This window comes from Arvicola amphibius, chromosome 2, assembly GCF_903992535.2.
Source record: "Arvicola amphibius chromosome 2, mArvAmp1.2, whole genome shotgun sequence".
Taxonomy (NCBI): Eukaryota; Metazoa; Chordata; class Mammalia; order Rodentia; family Cricetidae; genus Arvicola; species Arvicola amphibius.
Window position 1 is genome coordinate 135,489,530 of NC_052048.2, and position 15,576 is coordinate 135,505,105.

A 15,576-nucleotide genomic window follows, 5' to 3' on the forward strand; every position below is an offset into this window, starting at 1 on the left:
TTCAGTGGAGGGAATGAAAAAGAATAATGGATGAAAATGACCTAAAGACTTTACATACTTATGTGATGCTGTCAAAGAATAAAGTAAAAAAAAAATAGTTTGGTAAAAGCATTCAAGAGTTGAAGTTGAGCTGTGAGGTGATGGCACATGCCTTTAAATCCAGCACTGGGGAGGCAGAGGCAGGAGGATCTCTGTGAGTTTAAAGCCAGCCTTCCTATAGAGTTCCAGAACAGTCAAAGCTACAGAGAAACCTTGTCTTGAAAAACCAATAAATAAATAAATAAATAAATAAATAAATAAATAAATAAATAAATAAATAAAGTTGCTAGCTATGTATACAGACCAGAAATTCTACCAGAAAAAAGGTCAAAAGCAAAAATTTAGGGTGGTCAGATGGCCTAGTGGGTAAACATGCCTGCAGCCTGACAGTGCGAGCATGAAGACCCGGATTCCATCTCTGCAACCTATGTAAATGCTGACACAGAGAACTACACCACAAGCTGTCTTCTCACTTCAACACATGGATCATGCCCCTTTCCATGAACACTGTATACACAATAACAAACTACTGCAGAATATTTGTGTACATTATAAAGATGTGTCTCTGCCCAAGGCACCTTCTTATTGGTTTAATAAAGAGCTTAATGGCCGGGCGGTGGTGGCGTACGCCTTTAATCCCAGCACTCGGGAGGCAGGGGCAGGCGGATCTCTGTGAGTTCGAGACCAGCTTGGTCTACAAGAGCTAGCTCCAGGACAGGCTCTAAAGCTGCAGAGAAACCCTGTCTCGAAAAAAAAAAAAAAAAAAAAAAAGAGCTTAATGGCCAATGGCCAGGCAGGTGGTTTAGAAGGGAGTTCTGGGCAGACAGAGAACTCTGGAAACAAGAAAGGTGGAGTCACCAGCTAGAATTGGAGGAAGCAGGATGGGCAGTTCAGAGATGACGTAATGCCATGTGGCAGAGTGTATATTAATATAAATTGGCTATCTTAAATTATAAGAGCTAGTAGGACAAGCCCAAGCTATGGCCAAGCTTTTATACTTAATAATAAATCTCTGTACTGTTATTTGTGAGCTGACAGCCCAAAGAAAAATATGACCACAATAAAGTAATTTTAAGGTTTGGAAAATAAATGCTCTCAACTGAATTTTTAAAAATTAAAAACTACAAAATCAAAGAGCTTGCGTGATACATACTTGATTATTTAACAAAAGATTATGGCAATCTGATTTGTGGACTGGCCCAGCCTGGTAAGTATAGCTCTCACTCCTCAGAGAAGTGCCCCTCCCCAACCTTTTTGCATCTTTACAGAAATCCACAATATGTCAGCATGTACAGAACTGACCATGAGGTACCCAATCCCAGGTGACAGATCTACAATACAATCCCTACACCTAATGCTCAGGGAACATGGTAGAAGAGGAGTGGAAACATTCTAAGAGCTGGGCAGTGGTGGCACACACCTTTAATCCCAGCAGTCAGGCGGCAGAGGCAGGCAGAACTCTATGAGTTCGAGGTCAGCCTGTTCTACAGAGGGAGTTCTGGGACAGTCAGGGCTACACAGAGAAACAGTCTTGAAAACAACAACAAAAGTCAGAGGACAAGGACATCTGCTGTGAGGCAGTATCTTAACAGGGCAGCCACACACATGAAATCTCAGTAACATGGTTGCCTAAGCAAGATCTGTACAATGCCAATGCCAAAGCAGATGGGGGAAATCTCACTAGGCCCCACCCCTAGATGAAGAGCTAAGGGCAACTGAGCTGAGATGAGGAGACAGTCTTCTTTGGGGACTAGTTCTTGGTAGGTTATCTATTCAAAGCGCTCCACCCTAAAAACATATAATGAAACATAAAATGAACTCAGCAGGTTAATTGTGTGTGTGTGTGTGTGTGTGTGTGTGTGTGTGAGAGAGAGAGAGAGAGAGAGAGAGCGCGAGGGAGGCAGGACACAGGCTTGCAAACATGTGTAACAGTAACAAAGTTGAAACATGAATTAGAGGAGGAGAGGCACAAGAGGAATTGCAAGAGGAACAGGAGGCTTAGAATTATGTAAATAAGTACTCATGTATGACATTAAAAAAAAGAGCATGACATGCTGAGAAAAATATTTTTATTTGTTTGTTTTGAGATCTCTCTACAATGTAGCCACAGCTGTCTGGAACTGACTGAGTTCCAGGCTGGCCTTGAACTCACAGAGATCCACCCAAAACCCAGAACCTTGTATTCACTAAGCAAGCACTCTACCACTGAGCTACATTCCTCCAGCCCAGGATTAGGTTCTTGGTGCTTTGTTTCTACAATACCCTGGGAAGGTACAATTTTACAAAGGTGAGTAATAAAACAAGCTAATTTGAGCATCAGTTGGGGAAAAACTCAACTAGAATTTTTTCATTGAATGAATTTATAATTCATTCAATTATTATAAATTATCTGGCAAAAAAAAAAAAGGAGAAGGGCAAATTTGGGAGCTATTTGTATTTGCTGGTTTTGGAGTAGTGCTATACTTCTGCACAGAACTCTGTTTACAGAAGCAGTCACGTTTACCTGTGTGCTGTAACCAAAACCTAAAGGCAAAGAAATGACACAGGATGCAGGGTGCTACTGTACTGTGCCTTCCCTTTTCTGCTCTCTCGTCTTCATGAAGCACCACATATGGTTTCCTCTGCGGAAATACAGCTTACCAATAAAACCAGTGAGTCAGGCAGAAAACATAATAAAATCTAGACTTTCAAATGACAGCAAGAATTAGGAGACTCTACCCTATCTCTACCAATATTGATGTTTTCTTCCTTTTCAGAGCTCCACTGTGTAGCTTTGAAGCACATTTCCACATCATTCTTTACCTAGAAAGACCCCACTGGCACACACAATGAACACACATGACACAGAAAGCATTCTGACTCCAGGGCTGGGTGTTTTGGCTTTTGTTTTTGTGTTTTTGAGACAGTTTCTCTTCGTAACAGTCCTGGCAACCCTGGAACTTGCTTTGCAGACTAGGCTGGCCTCGAATTCACTGAGATCTGCCTGTCCAGGGCTGTTTTTTAGTATGATCTCAGCAATTTTTCCAGTAAGATCTTTGTCAAGTTCTGTTACTTTACTCCTATCTTATAAAGCAACTAGTGAGTTCAATGGCTATAGTCCTCAAGTACTAAATAATCTTCTTTTTTCGAGACAGGGTTTCTCTGTAGCCTTGGAGCCTGTCCTGGAACTAGCTCTTGTAAACCGGGCTGGTCTCGAAGTCACAGAGATCTGCCTGCCTCTGCTTCCTCAATGCTGGGATTAAAGGCTGTGCCACCACTGCCTGGCCAGTACTAAATACTCTTAACATCACATGCGATAATGCTACTTTCTCGTTAGTGTCATTCTGTCTTTCTAATCTGAGGACAAAGGAACATAATATCTTAAAGTTAACAGTCTTTTTTGAAGGGCCTAAGTACTCTGTCCAACTAACAGAATCCTTTTACCTCAGACTCCCATTTGCCACCACACTGGGCTTGAAGTTAATAGCATGCACACACCCACACACCACACCACACCACACACACACACACACACACACACACACACGCCACTATCACCTCTTCACTCCCTTCACTATTGTTATCTTCTAACAAACTGTACTTTTGTCAGTAAGTCTTTTAATGTTACATTCTCTGTGAAAAAAGAGAAACCAAATACTTCGTTATCTACTAGTAGTAATTGTTTTTTCGGTACCTTATTAAGTATTCAATCTACAGCCACTAGCACATTATGACATCATTGCCTTCCCGAAGGTGTTTGTTCTATTTTGCTCCTCTGCGGTCAACACAAAGCAAATGCTCTTTTCCCACGGTGGGTTGAAGAGCCAGCTAAGAAGCTAGTACCAGTCCATCTGCACTTACTGCTTGCCAAATTACATTTTTATTTACCGCAATTGACTTGGAGTGTCAACCTAACGAAAAGAATAGCTCTGGGCAGGATCAAATCTTAAAAGGCAGACGAGAAGGGGGCGGGGCCGATCGCCAACCCTAAACTACAGAGTCTAAGGCTTGCAAGAGATAAACAAAGGAAGCTGATTCTCCTGTGCGGCGCCTGCAAGCCCGTCAGCCTACTTGAGCATTCGCGTGGAAACCCACAGCTCACCACCTCCCGGCGTTCAAACGCCGAGCTGTTCTTCAAGACTTCCTTTATGGGTAGCCACCCGGCAGGTCGGTGAGGACTGACAGATCACCGAAGGCGCGACCGTCACTCTTTCTCTCAGCCCGAACCCCCACTGCTCGTCGTGCAATTCTCGGAGGAAGACCGCGCGGCAGGCCGCGGGCGCCAAGCAGGGCGCGGGCCGGTCCTCACCTGGCAGCCCTTCTTGTGGTGAAAGCCGACCACCACGATGTGCAGGACGGGCCCGCAGGGGGCGCCGTCGCCCTCGCGGCCAGCCTTCTCCATGGGCGTCCGCCGCAGGCCCGCACCGCGACTCCAACCGCCGAGGCCGGCCCGCACGACCCAGAGCGGCGGCCTTCAGATGTCAGCCTGAGCGCCGCATGTGCGCCGAGTCGCGGGCTCCGAGGCCGTCGTCCAGCTCCCACACCTCCGCGCAGCCCCACGGGGCCACCACCGCTCTGCTTCATCCGCTTCCGCAGCTTCCGGGCTGTCACCTGACGCTACGGCCGCCTCTGGCGGCGTGGGGCGGGACCCGGACGCCTCCGTCCGGGCGGGGTCTGAGGCGGCATGGGCGGAGCCCGGATGGGGGCGGGACCAGAGGGAAAGGAGGCGGGGCGGGGGCGGGGCTGTATTGCCGGAGGGGCGGGGCTCCCGGGCGAAGGCGCGGCTGGGCGGGGTGGATGCTGACCCTCTTGGACCCTTTTGCAGTAGTTAGTGGCGAGGTCTAGGGGTTGTGTGTGCTTGAGGGTTACACCTGCTCCTTTCTTCTATGTACTTTGTCAATTCACTTGCTTCTAAAATCTATTTTTCCTTCTTGAAATCTCCTTCCTCCTTTCTCAGCTTGACTTCTTTACAAACGTGTTTTCTCTTCACTCTATAAATCTTTTTTATTTATATTTATTATATTTATTTATTTATTTATAAAAATTTCCACCTCCTCCCATTTCCCTCCCATTTCTTCCTCCTTCTCCAGTCCTAAGAGAAGTCAGGGCGCCCTGCCCTGTGGGAAGTCCAAGGCCCTCCCCCCTCCATCCAGGTCTAAGAAGGTGAGCATCCAAACAGACTAGGCTCCCCAAAAGCCAGTACATGCAGTAGAATCAAAACCCAGTGCCGTTATCATTGGCTTCTCAGTCAGCCCTCATTGTCAGCCACATTCAGAGAGTCTGGTTTGATCACATGCACTCTATTAATCTTTTGTGGAATCTCTCAACCTTGAGTTTTAAATGTTTAACAAGGAGGTGTATTTATGAGGTGTGGTATTTTGTGTACTCAACGTCTAGATTAAGTTGCTTTCTCGCTCAATGTTTTCTTTGGTTTCGTCCTAGAGTTTTTTTCATTTAATTTTTATGTGTAGTCCCATGTAGTGGCATCATGGATAATGCCAGAATTTGATGGACTGGGGTAGGAAGGTTGCAAGTGTCAAGCCAGTTTGGGCTACATAGTGTTAGAAATGTGCTCACAAGGTAAAAGATTACAACTCCAACTTTAGTGAACCAGCAACACTTTGTAACTTCAGATCAGGCCAGACTTGGTGGCACAGGCTTTAATCCCCGCACTCCAGAGGTAGAAAGGCAGGAGAATTTCTGAGGATGAGGCCAGCCGGGTCTACAGAGTCCAGAGCGAGTTCCAGGATGGCCAGGATTGCACAGAAAAAATGCTGTCTTGTAAAACAACAATAATAATTAATAACAATAATTTCATATCAGTAGAGTCATAGTCCAAAAATCATAGGAGCAAGCACGGATCAGGATGGCCTCAGCCTTCCATTCCTAAGGCCAGGTAGTGGTGGTGGTGGTGGTGGTATGAATGGTGGGGCCTTAGCCTGAGGTTTGATTTCACAGTCTACTCCTGATCTGCTAATTTAGAAAGTGATCAGAAAAGGAGAACAAAGGCAGAGCACAGAGTGGGCAGTGTTTAAACCCAGTACACCTGGCTAAAGTACCTGGGGCCGAGAACCTGTTCAGAAGAAAAGGCAATGGAGAGTTTAAGGTTAGTCTAGGCAAACAGGCCTGCAAAAATAAATACATAAATGATATGTAAGAGTTTGGAAGCAATTTAAGCCTTGAATCACAATATCTTTGACAAAAAGATTTACATTTAAAATGATTATTCTAGTACCATGACTAAAAAAATGTGTGTGTGCCCATTTTTCATTGCCTATTTACTATAACCGGCATAAAATAGGTCAGTTGTTCCAAGGGTTTTTAAATGCTTTGCTGAATGAGCTACAATTTCAAAAAGCATATTGCTTAAATGCTACTAAAACTATTCAATGTTTTTCAATATGTTACTATCCATATCCTTTTTATATTACAAAACTATTGACAGTGCTCATGACTTCATAAAAATATACTAATCCCAGCATATAGAGTACGTCAACATGTATGTTACACTTTTATGTTAACTACTTGATTTTTACTATTTTAGTCCCTTTTTAAAAAACAATTTATTTTTATTTTATATGTACTGGTGTTTTGTCTGCATTCATGTTGTGATGATGTTAGATTTGGAGTTACAGATGGTTGTGAGCATCCATGTTGGTGCTGGGATTTGAACCGTGGTCCTCTGGAAGTTGTGAGCATCCATGTGGGTGCTGGGAATTGAACCCCCATCCTCTGGAAGAGTTGTCAGTGCTCTTAACTGCTGAACCATCTCTCCAATCCCTCATTTTTACTATTTTCTTGTTGTGAACTGTGTTACTATTTTCCACAGTTAGCATAGCTAAAGTTAAGTCTGATTTCACATTTTTGTTTGAAATGTGTGAATAGATTTCTGTCTCCAGTAAACATCAATATTTAATTCACTGTTTGGGAGACAGAAATATGTGTCACTTTGCTTCCTAGAGCGATCTTGTGAGATTAAATCATCTATTTATAACTATTATGCTTAAACGTTCTAAGAACATATTTAAAGTCATGCTGTATTTAGTTACCATCTGACCAGATGCTGACCATAAGTGACTTAAAGAAGACAGGATTTATTTCAGTTCAGGGTTTGAGAAGATACAGCACACCAAAGAAGGAAGAGACAGAAGATTTCATGGGCTTCAAACTGGTTCATGTAAAAGTTTAGAAAGGCACCTCCCTTTTATTAGGTTTTTTATGTGTGTAGTTACATGTTCATGTTCATGTATGTGTGCACATGTGTGTGGAGGTCAGAGATCAATGTCAAACATCTTTCTTCAATTGCTTCTCCACTTTATTTATTTACAGGGTCTTTCACCGAAGCTAGATTTGACCCGTTTGCTGAATGGACCAGCAAGCCTTAGAAATCTGTCTCTGCTTCCCCAGCACTGGAATTACAGATGTGAGTCACTATTCCCAGATTTTCTTACATAGGTGCAAGGTGATGAACTCAGATCCTGCTGCTTGGTGGTAGACACTTCACCAACTAAGCCATTTTTCCAGACTCTGCATTATTTTTTTAAGTAAATTGCATCACTGTAGAATAAATTCATGACCAGGATATTATTCCCAAGGACAAATGCCTCCTATTTTCAAAAGTATTGACTTGGGAGAGGATCCCAAGTCTGGAAAGAACTAGTTAGCGAAAACCAAGTATGTTTCTGTACTTTGCTTTGACAGGAAATTTTGATTGTGTTTATATAATGGCATGTAATGTCGGGGGGATTTAAAATGCTTTTCTGAATATATAACATCTTGAAAAGCTTTTCCTAGGAGCATATACCTTGTGATGATTCATAAATTCCATTTATACCTGCTCTGTAAGGAACCACGGTGGGGAGTGTTCTTTGAGACAGGAGCTCTGGCGTGATTTCCAACCCACTGGAGTTGTAACTGGAATCAGCTGTCTGCTTCTTGCCTCAGGAAAGATCATGATGGCACAGAACTGCTCCCATCCAGTAATCTTGTTCATTCCACTGTGTAAATGCTATGCACTCACTTTTCAAAGGTTTTTTTTCTTCTTTTTTTGTGGCATTAAAAATTGCTAATGTTGCTGAGCCCAATGGTGCAGGCCTTTAATTCCAGCTACTTGTGAGACTGCAGCAGTAGAGGAGAAAGTTCAAGGACTGAACTATAGAGTGAGTATAAGGCCAGCTTGAGTAGCTTAGTGAGATGCCTGTCTAAAACAAAACAAAGCAAAAAACAAAACGTGTGCAAAAGCGCGCGCACGCACACACACACACACACACACACACACACACACACAAACAAAACAGGTTAGGAACATAAAGCTTAGTGGACTCACTGGTAGAGGACTTTCTCGCTATGTATGAGGTCTCTGCTTTCATCCCCAGCACTGCAAAAAGAAAATTGCTAGTGTTCTTTTTGTTCATATCATGGGAGACTTAAAGCATTAAATGTATTATTCTTTTCCTGTGAAAATTAAACAGGAATAAAGATAGAAAAGAAAACCCAGAAAAGAAAGAGTCTTCATAAATGAGCCTATATTTAGAACCTTACAAAGATTAAGGAGTCTGCCAATGGGCATAAATGAGATAAGAGAAAATTCAAAGAACATTGTTTAGACCAGATCTAGGCATGTGGTAGCTTTAGTGCACCAAGCAAGATACATTGTTACCTTCATGCAGTTTATGGCTATAAAGAAATCTTTTACATTTATTTTGCCTGTGGGCATGCGTAGGTTGGAGAGGAAGGACAACTTTTGGGAGCTGGTTTACTTCTTCTACCTACTGAGCTCCAGGTATTGAGCTCAGGTCATCCAGCTTGGCAAAATGCAGCTTTACCGATTGAGCCGTCTCACCAGTCTCCAAACAACAACGTTTAATTAACAAGCAATTGATAATGCTATTGTATGTAGTCCCTACCCTAAGCCAAACATCATGTTAGTATTAGGAAGCAAAGATCAGTAAGTAACAATACATCAACTATAATACAGTTTGCTATGCACTAGATCTCGTCCTGACCAATTTTCATAGGTTATTTAATTTAATCTTTCCCGTAGGCGAGAGAGATGATTCCATGGGTAAGAGCACTGACACCTTTTCCAGAAGGCCTGGGTTTGATTCCCAGCATCTACATGGTGATTCACAACTGACTGTAACTTAATTCCCGGGGATCTGATGCCTTCTCTGGCCTCCATGGACACCAGGCACAAATGTGGTACACAGACATTGGGCTTGTTTGAATAAGAATGGACCACATCGACTCATATATATGAATGTTTAGTCGCCAGGGAGTGGAATTGTTTGAAAGGATTACAAGGATTAGGAGGCGTGACCTTGTTGCAGTAGGGTGGCCTTGGAGGAAGTATATCACTGGGGTTGGGCTTTGAGGTTTTCAAAAGTCATGCCAGGCCCAATCTCTTTCTCGTGGCCTGTCAGGATGTAGCTCTCAGCTCCTACTCCAGTGTCATGAGTGCTGCCATGTTCCCCCGCTGGGATAATAATGAACTAAACCTCTGAAACTGTAAGCAAGTTCCCAATTGTCTTGGTCATGGTGTCTCTTCATAGCAGTAGAACAGTGATTAAGAGAGACATACAATGAGCAAAACACCCATAAACACAAGGAAGTAAATAAATAATGAAAAATATTGTGCTTGCCACGAACACCACTGTTTCTAATAGATAAATTGAGATTTTAAAAAGCTTAAGTAATACACCCATAAATCAAATAATTAGTAGAAATTGTGATGGGCTAATGAGATGGCTCAGTAGGTAAGGGTGCCAAGCTTGTTCACCTGAGTTTGAGCCCTAGAACACACATGCAAGAGGAAAGAACATATTCTTTTAAACTGTCCTGTTACACACACACACACACACACACACACACACACACACACGGATATGTTCACTCACATGGTGCACGCAAATGTAATCCTAAAAACATTTTTAAAGCTTTTTAAAATTGGGATGGTTGAATTAGTATAAACATCATTAAATTCAGAAAAAATGGATTTAATCTCAACATTCTTAGTCTTGAGGAACTCAGTCTTTTAATGGGAGGTAGCTTTGCTAAATAATTATATAAAAGACACCAAAATAGCTCTGACAACTATTAACACTGCTGCCAGCCAGTGATAGATAACAACAAGACCACACAAGTCAGAATATATAGATTATCTCTGAGAAGGGTGTGGAAACAAGAACATGAACAACATCTTTACCAGGACATGGAGTAATATCATAATATCATAAAGTTAAATGATAAAAAAATTGGTGAAGATTGGGGTTGTTAAGGAAATATATTTGAGAAGGCACGTGTTTTATGCTAAATGTAAGAGAAATGTGTATGGTTTAAGAACAAAATCAGTAAGAGAAGCTTGGAAGTGACACATACCAACTGCACATAATGTCCCCTTCACTTGGAATGCTACCTTTGTCTTTTTTTTTTTTTTTTTTTTTTTTTTGGTTTTTCGAGACAGGGTTTCTCTGTGGCTTTGGAGCCTGTCCTGGAACTAGCTCTTGTAGACCAGGCTGGCCTCGAACTCACAGAGATCCGCCTGCCTCTGCCTCCCGAGTGCTGGGATTAAAGGCGTGCGCCACCACCGCCCGGCGACCTTTGTCTTTTTAATCACCATGCAAGATTAGGCTCCTGTCAATTCCTCTGCAAAGCTTTTCAAGTTGATAATGTGTAGCCATGGGATAGTACTTAACTTCTTTAAGCACAAGGAACTTAATCATGACTCTTTAAATGAAATTTTTAATAAAGATTTTATTGATTTATTATGTTTACAGTATTCTCCCTGCATGTCTGCCTGCAGGCCAGAAGAGGGCACCAGGTCTCATTATGGATGGTTGTGAGCCATCATATGGTTGCTGGGAATTGAACTCAGGACCTCTGGAAGAGCAGCGAGTGCTCTTAACCGCTGAGCCATCTCTCCAGCCCTAATCATGATTCTTGCCTCAAAGGATGGCTGTAAAAAGTATATTTGTAATTGCCCTGGCACCTAGTAAGTACACAGGATTTATGGAATGGGGGTGGCTTGAAATTGAGAATGGAGTTGAGTTTCCCAGGATCCCTAGAGACATTGTTTTATATATTAAATTTCATGGAGCTATATACATAAAATTTATTATTTGTCCTTCTTCCCACACACTCTGGTAAAGGGCTTTTCTGTACATTAGTTTATATATCCAGCAAGCTGCTAGTCAAACGGTATTCACAGATTTTTTTTTTTTTTTTTTTTTCTCAACGAAGGAAAGAAGGGTGCTTACCAAACTGTGTAAAAATGAATGCGGTTCATTATGATCTCTCATATTTAGACTGTTTAGCTTTAAGTTCCTCAGATAAAAATGAGACAGATGAAGGTAAAGAAATTTATCTGCTTTCTATTTTTTTTAAGAGGTCCAAGCCTAGCGCCTCATGAATGCTAGGAAAGCACTCTAATACTGAGCTAGTTAGATGTCAGCTCTCTTTAGTTTTTATTTCTTGTTTTGTGTCAGGCTCTCACAAGTTGTTCATGCTGCCAACTGTGTCCTCCTTCTGTCCGTTAAACACTCCACACAGAGGCTTTTTATCTATTTTCAAAAATGTGTGATAGCGCATTTTCCATATGTGATGACATCAACATACAAAGTGACATCTAGTGGTTGCCTGTAAATCATTCACTGATATCAACTTTAAAAGCCTGTAATAAACTAGACTTCTAGAAAGGGAAGAAGAAATTAAGTAGTAAACAAAACAAAAACAAGCAAACAAAACCTGGTATAGAGTATTTTAAAAAAAATGTTTCGTATGGGTTTTCAGTCCTCCAGTCTTCCTTAAGAAAATGGGTGGTTGTTGAGGAGCACACAGATAGGAAATCTGAATTGCTTTTACTGCTCTGAAGAAAGATCCCGGCTTGAGATGCAACCTTCTAGAGGAAAACTATCCGAATCAGAGATCTCGTATGTTGTGGTCTTCCGGAATAGAGGAGGCAAGCTATCTCTAAAGTTTAGCAAAACGTCTGGGGCACCACAGGCGCCTTTCAGAATTGTAGCACCGCTAGAGGTCCGAACTGTTCTATCGAATCTCTCGGCGATCCATTTGGACCCACCCGATCGCAAGATCGGCATCCTATTAGCTTTGTCTGATCCGGCTGCTGAAAAGGGCGGAAGCGCGCTCTTTTAAAGTCTGCGCCGGGAGCCTTAGCCCACTTCCGGCGTGGCCATGGCGGCTAACGCGACTACGAACCCGTCCCAGCTCTTGCCACTAGGTAAAAGTCTTGCTTGGGGAGCGGGCGGGTTGCTGCAGGTCCGCGCCGGGGGCCGAGGCGGGCCCGGCCGTCCGGCCCTTGGCGTCGCCGGGAAGACAGACCGTTTTACCTGTGGCTGGCGAGGGTCCCTCTCAGTGAAGGACGCCCTCGGCCTTCTTTGTGAGCCCGCCAGTTAAGATGTCGTGGGTAGCCGTCCCAAGTCGCAGTTTGGCGTTTTCGGTCTCCAGGTTTGGTAGACCCTGTGCTGTGTCTGGTTGTGTGAGGAGGGCGCCACTGTCTACAGCGAATCTTAAAAGAGAAATCTGGAAATGAGCCCCGTTATTCATGAATTTATCAAGCAGTCCCCTCACTGTGCCAGAGTACTGTTGAATAATGGGCTTAAATTACAGCCCTTGCTTTCGGACAGCACACTGAAAAACATGGTACCGAGCAGTGCTAAGTTGGCTGCAGAGATGCTCGGGTTGGTCTCCAAGCAGAGGTAAAGGCGAGGTGAGAGAAGTGACAGGAAGCTGATGTCCATAAAAATGCCCTCTTCCCTGGGATGTTGAGGCGCTGATGAAGTTAGTGAATGTGGCTGTGAGCGGAAGTTTTCGCAGTGTCCACTCCAATATGTGTTAGATACTGTTCATCCGTAGAAACACTGACGAGGAAAATCTATCAAGTTCTCTACCTTTTGGTGTGTGCGTTTACATAAATTAACCAAATAATCCAAATAAAATCGCAGTCATATTCATTGCAGCAAAAAAAAAAAAAAGTAAGGCAAACATTTGTGCTAATGGTAGAACAGAGATTTGTGTAAGATGTAGTAATTGAATGACTGCTTCTTGCTTAATGATACGATAATCATAAAGTAAGCACTCCAATGTTTGTTGAACTAATAAGTGGGCAAAACAGTCCTTTTCCTCCCCCAGAGCTTGTGGACAAGTGTATAGGATCAAGAATTCACATCGTGATGAAGAGTGATAAAGAGATTGTCGGGACACTCCTAGGATTTGATGACTTTGTCAGTATCCTTTCAAAACTGGTAACAGTACAGGTTTTTTTTTTTTTTTTTTTTTTTTTTTTTTTTTGTTTTTGTTTTGTTTTGTTTTTCGAGACAGGGTTTCTCTGTGGCTTTGGAGCCTGTCCTGGAACTAGCTCTTGTAGACCAGGCTGGTCTCGAACTCACAGAGATCCGCCTGCCTCTGCCTCCCGAGTGCTGGGATTAAAGGCGTGCGCCACCACCGCCCGGCTTGGTACAGGTTTTTGAAGTTGTATTCATATAAGAGCTCTAGCCAGATGTTGGATTTCTGTTATTACATTAAAACATTTTATTTTCTGGGAACTTTGTAGCATTTTAAGGGGTGTGCTTGCCGAGAGAAGATAGTGTTCTTGGCAACAGCAAACCTTTTGAATTTGCACCATCGTGTTGAACATATTTGGAACCAAACCAAAACACAAAGCAGGATAAATCCAACCTTGTTTATTTTCTTAACAACAAATTTCAGATATGGTGTTGGAAGATGTCACAGAGTTGTGAGTAGCATTAAAAATTAAAGAATGGGGACTTGGGGAGGAAATCCCTTTAAATTCAAGGCAGGCCCCTTAGACGCTTTTCTTTTGCTGTGAAGAGACAGCATGACCAAGGCGGTTTATAAAAGAAAGCATTTACTGTGGGCTTGCTCACAGTTTCCGGGTTAGGGTCCACGACTTTCATGGCAGGGCGTGTGGCAGCAGGCAGGCAGGTGTGGAGCTGGGGGGTGGTAGCTAAGCACTTATATATTGAGATAATCACGAGGCAGAGTGAACCGGGTATGATTTATTCTTTTGAACAATCATAAAGCTTCAAAACCCACCCCCAGTGACACACCTCTAACAAGACCGCACCTCCTAATCATTCCCAATTTTTACCAACAGAGGACCAAGTTTTTCAAACGTATGAGCGTGTGGAGGCCACGCTCATTTCAAAACCATAGCAGAATTAGTATGATTTATAAAAAGTATTACCTGTTAGGATTCTTTTAATACTGAAACTTTATTTACTAGTATTTGTGAGGTTGGGTCAGAGGATTATCATCTTAATGTTGTTTTTTCCTGAATTTCTAAGAAATTCATGTGAACAAGCTTTATAGTGACTATATTTACATTACCATTATTCAGTGGGCAGACTGTATTTCTGAAAATTATTATAATTATATGAGTTCACATTTATTCATATATAAGAATAACAGTTTTGGTGCTAAGGGTTGAAACCAGGTCCTTCTGCTTGGCCACCCAGGTGTAACTGCCACCAAGCAGTTCTCCTTACCCCAAGAATAATTTCTAGGGAGGGAAAGTGTTTCCAAAATACTGCCTTTGAATACTCGTTTATCTTGATTCCATTCTGTTTATTTAGTGAAATTACACCAGAAGGAAGAAGAATTACAAAACTAGATCAGATTTTACTAAATGGAAATAATATAACGATGGTAAGACTTTTAACATTTTTTTCTTTTGAATTCAGTGTACTTTTATGGGGGCAGAGATTATAGAACTGACTAACCACCGAGGATGGGAAGGGAGCTGTGGGTGACCAGTGCCCCGCCCGAAGCAGCTACTGAAAGAGCACTGGTTCTTAAGATTAATTTGCTTAATCTTTTAGTTCATCAGGAATCATTTTTGAACCTCTTAAACATGAATTAATGTTGGGATTACTAACAGATATTGGTGACTTGGAGAAGATGGAAATTGAAGGATGGGGGAGAGGCAAAGGTGACTTTGGTCCGTGAGGAACACATGGGGTTTTAGAAGGTATGATGGTGTTATTAATAAACTCTTTTTCTCTAATGCAGCTGGTTCCTGGAGGAGAAGGGCCTGAAGTATGAGTGGATTTCCTTGACTTATTCTGGCTTTTAAAAAACCTTTATTGTTTAGATTCTATAAAATGAAGTTTCCGTTAAAAGGAAATACTTTGAAGATATACACCCATTTTTCTAAGCTAATCATGGTTATTTTGGGAAAGGAAGAGTTTTGTTTTGTTTTTTAAAGACTTAAAAAAATAAAAATGTTTTTGGTTAATTGAGATTTTATTTATTATTTTGAAATTTCTAGAGGAACAAATATAGTAATTTTGATACTTGGTTTCATATTGATTTCTGTTTATTTTCTTTCTCATTTATTTGATTTGGGTTGGGGGGGGCACGCCATTTTATTCAGAGGCTTGAGGGTGGGGACGAGTGGAAGAGGTCTATTTGAGCTGATGTCTGCCAATAGTTGGTCTTCCTGGCCTTTTTGGCCAAAGTGAACTTAATTCTAGTTTTTTAGGAAAGATTTTATTCCCTTTTACTCTATGTCTATGAATATCT

At 42.1% G+C, this 15,576-nt stretch overlaps 2 protein-coding genes across 3 annotated transcripts in view; one reads left to right on the forward strand and one right to left on the reverse strand.

The window, feature by feature from the left end:
* The window catches only part of Avl9 (AVL9 cell migration associated), a 48,670-nt gene extending 44,056 nt beyond the window's left edge, over positions 1-4,614 (reverse strand). The window contains exon 1 of the mRNA XM_038318736.1: positions 4,328-4,614. Coding sequence (XP_038174664.1) covers positions 4,328-4,420 — 93 coding nt within the window. The 5' untranslated portion in view covers positions 4,421-4,614. The remainder of the gene's footprint in view (positions 1-4,327) is intronic.
* A 7,526-nt stretch (positions 4,615-12,140) lies between these two features.
* Positions 12,141-15,289, forward strand: Lsm5 (LSM5 homolog, U6 small nuclear RNA and mRNA degradation associated). Of its 2 annotated transcripts, none has more exons than XM_038319788.2 (5): positions 12,141-12,253; positions 13,165-13,260; positions 13,741-13,768; positions 14,628-14,700; positions 15,064-15,289. In XM_038319788.2, the coding sequence occupies exons 1-5, from the start codon at positions 12,208-12,210 to the stop codon at positions 15,094-15,096; spliced, it is 276 nt and encodes a 91-aa protein (XP_038175716.1). In that variant the 5' UTR covers positions 12,141-12,207; the 3' UTR covers positions 15,097-15,289. The 2 variants fall into 2 exon arrangements, with proteins under 2 accessions (XP_038175716.1, XP_038175717.1); XM_038319789.2 differs by having other exon boundaries at positions 12,176-12,253; positions 13,148-13,260.
* Positions 15,290-15,576: the final 287 nt, after the last annotated feature.

Excerpts from the sequence above, each read along its gene's own strand:
- Lsm5 (XM_038319788.2), top strand. The coding sequence starts at position 12,208 with ATGGCGGCTAACGCGACTACGAACCCGTCCCAGCTCTTGCCACTAG. Across the intron at positions 13,261-13,740 it reads AGGATTTGATGACTTTGTCA|ATATGGTGTTGGAAGATGTC; the intron begins GTATCCTTTCAA and ends AACAAATTTCAG. Across the intron at positions 14,701-15,063 it reads ATGGAAATAATATAACGATG|CTGGTTCCTGGAGGAGAAGG; the intron begins GTAAGACTTTTA and ends TCTCTAATGCAG.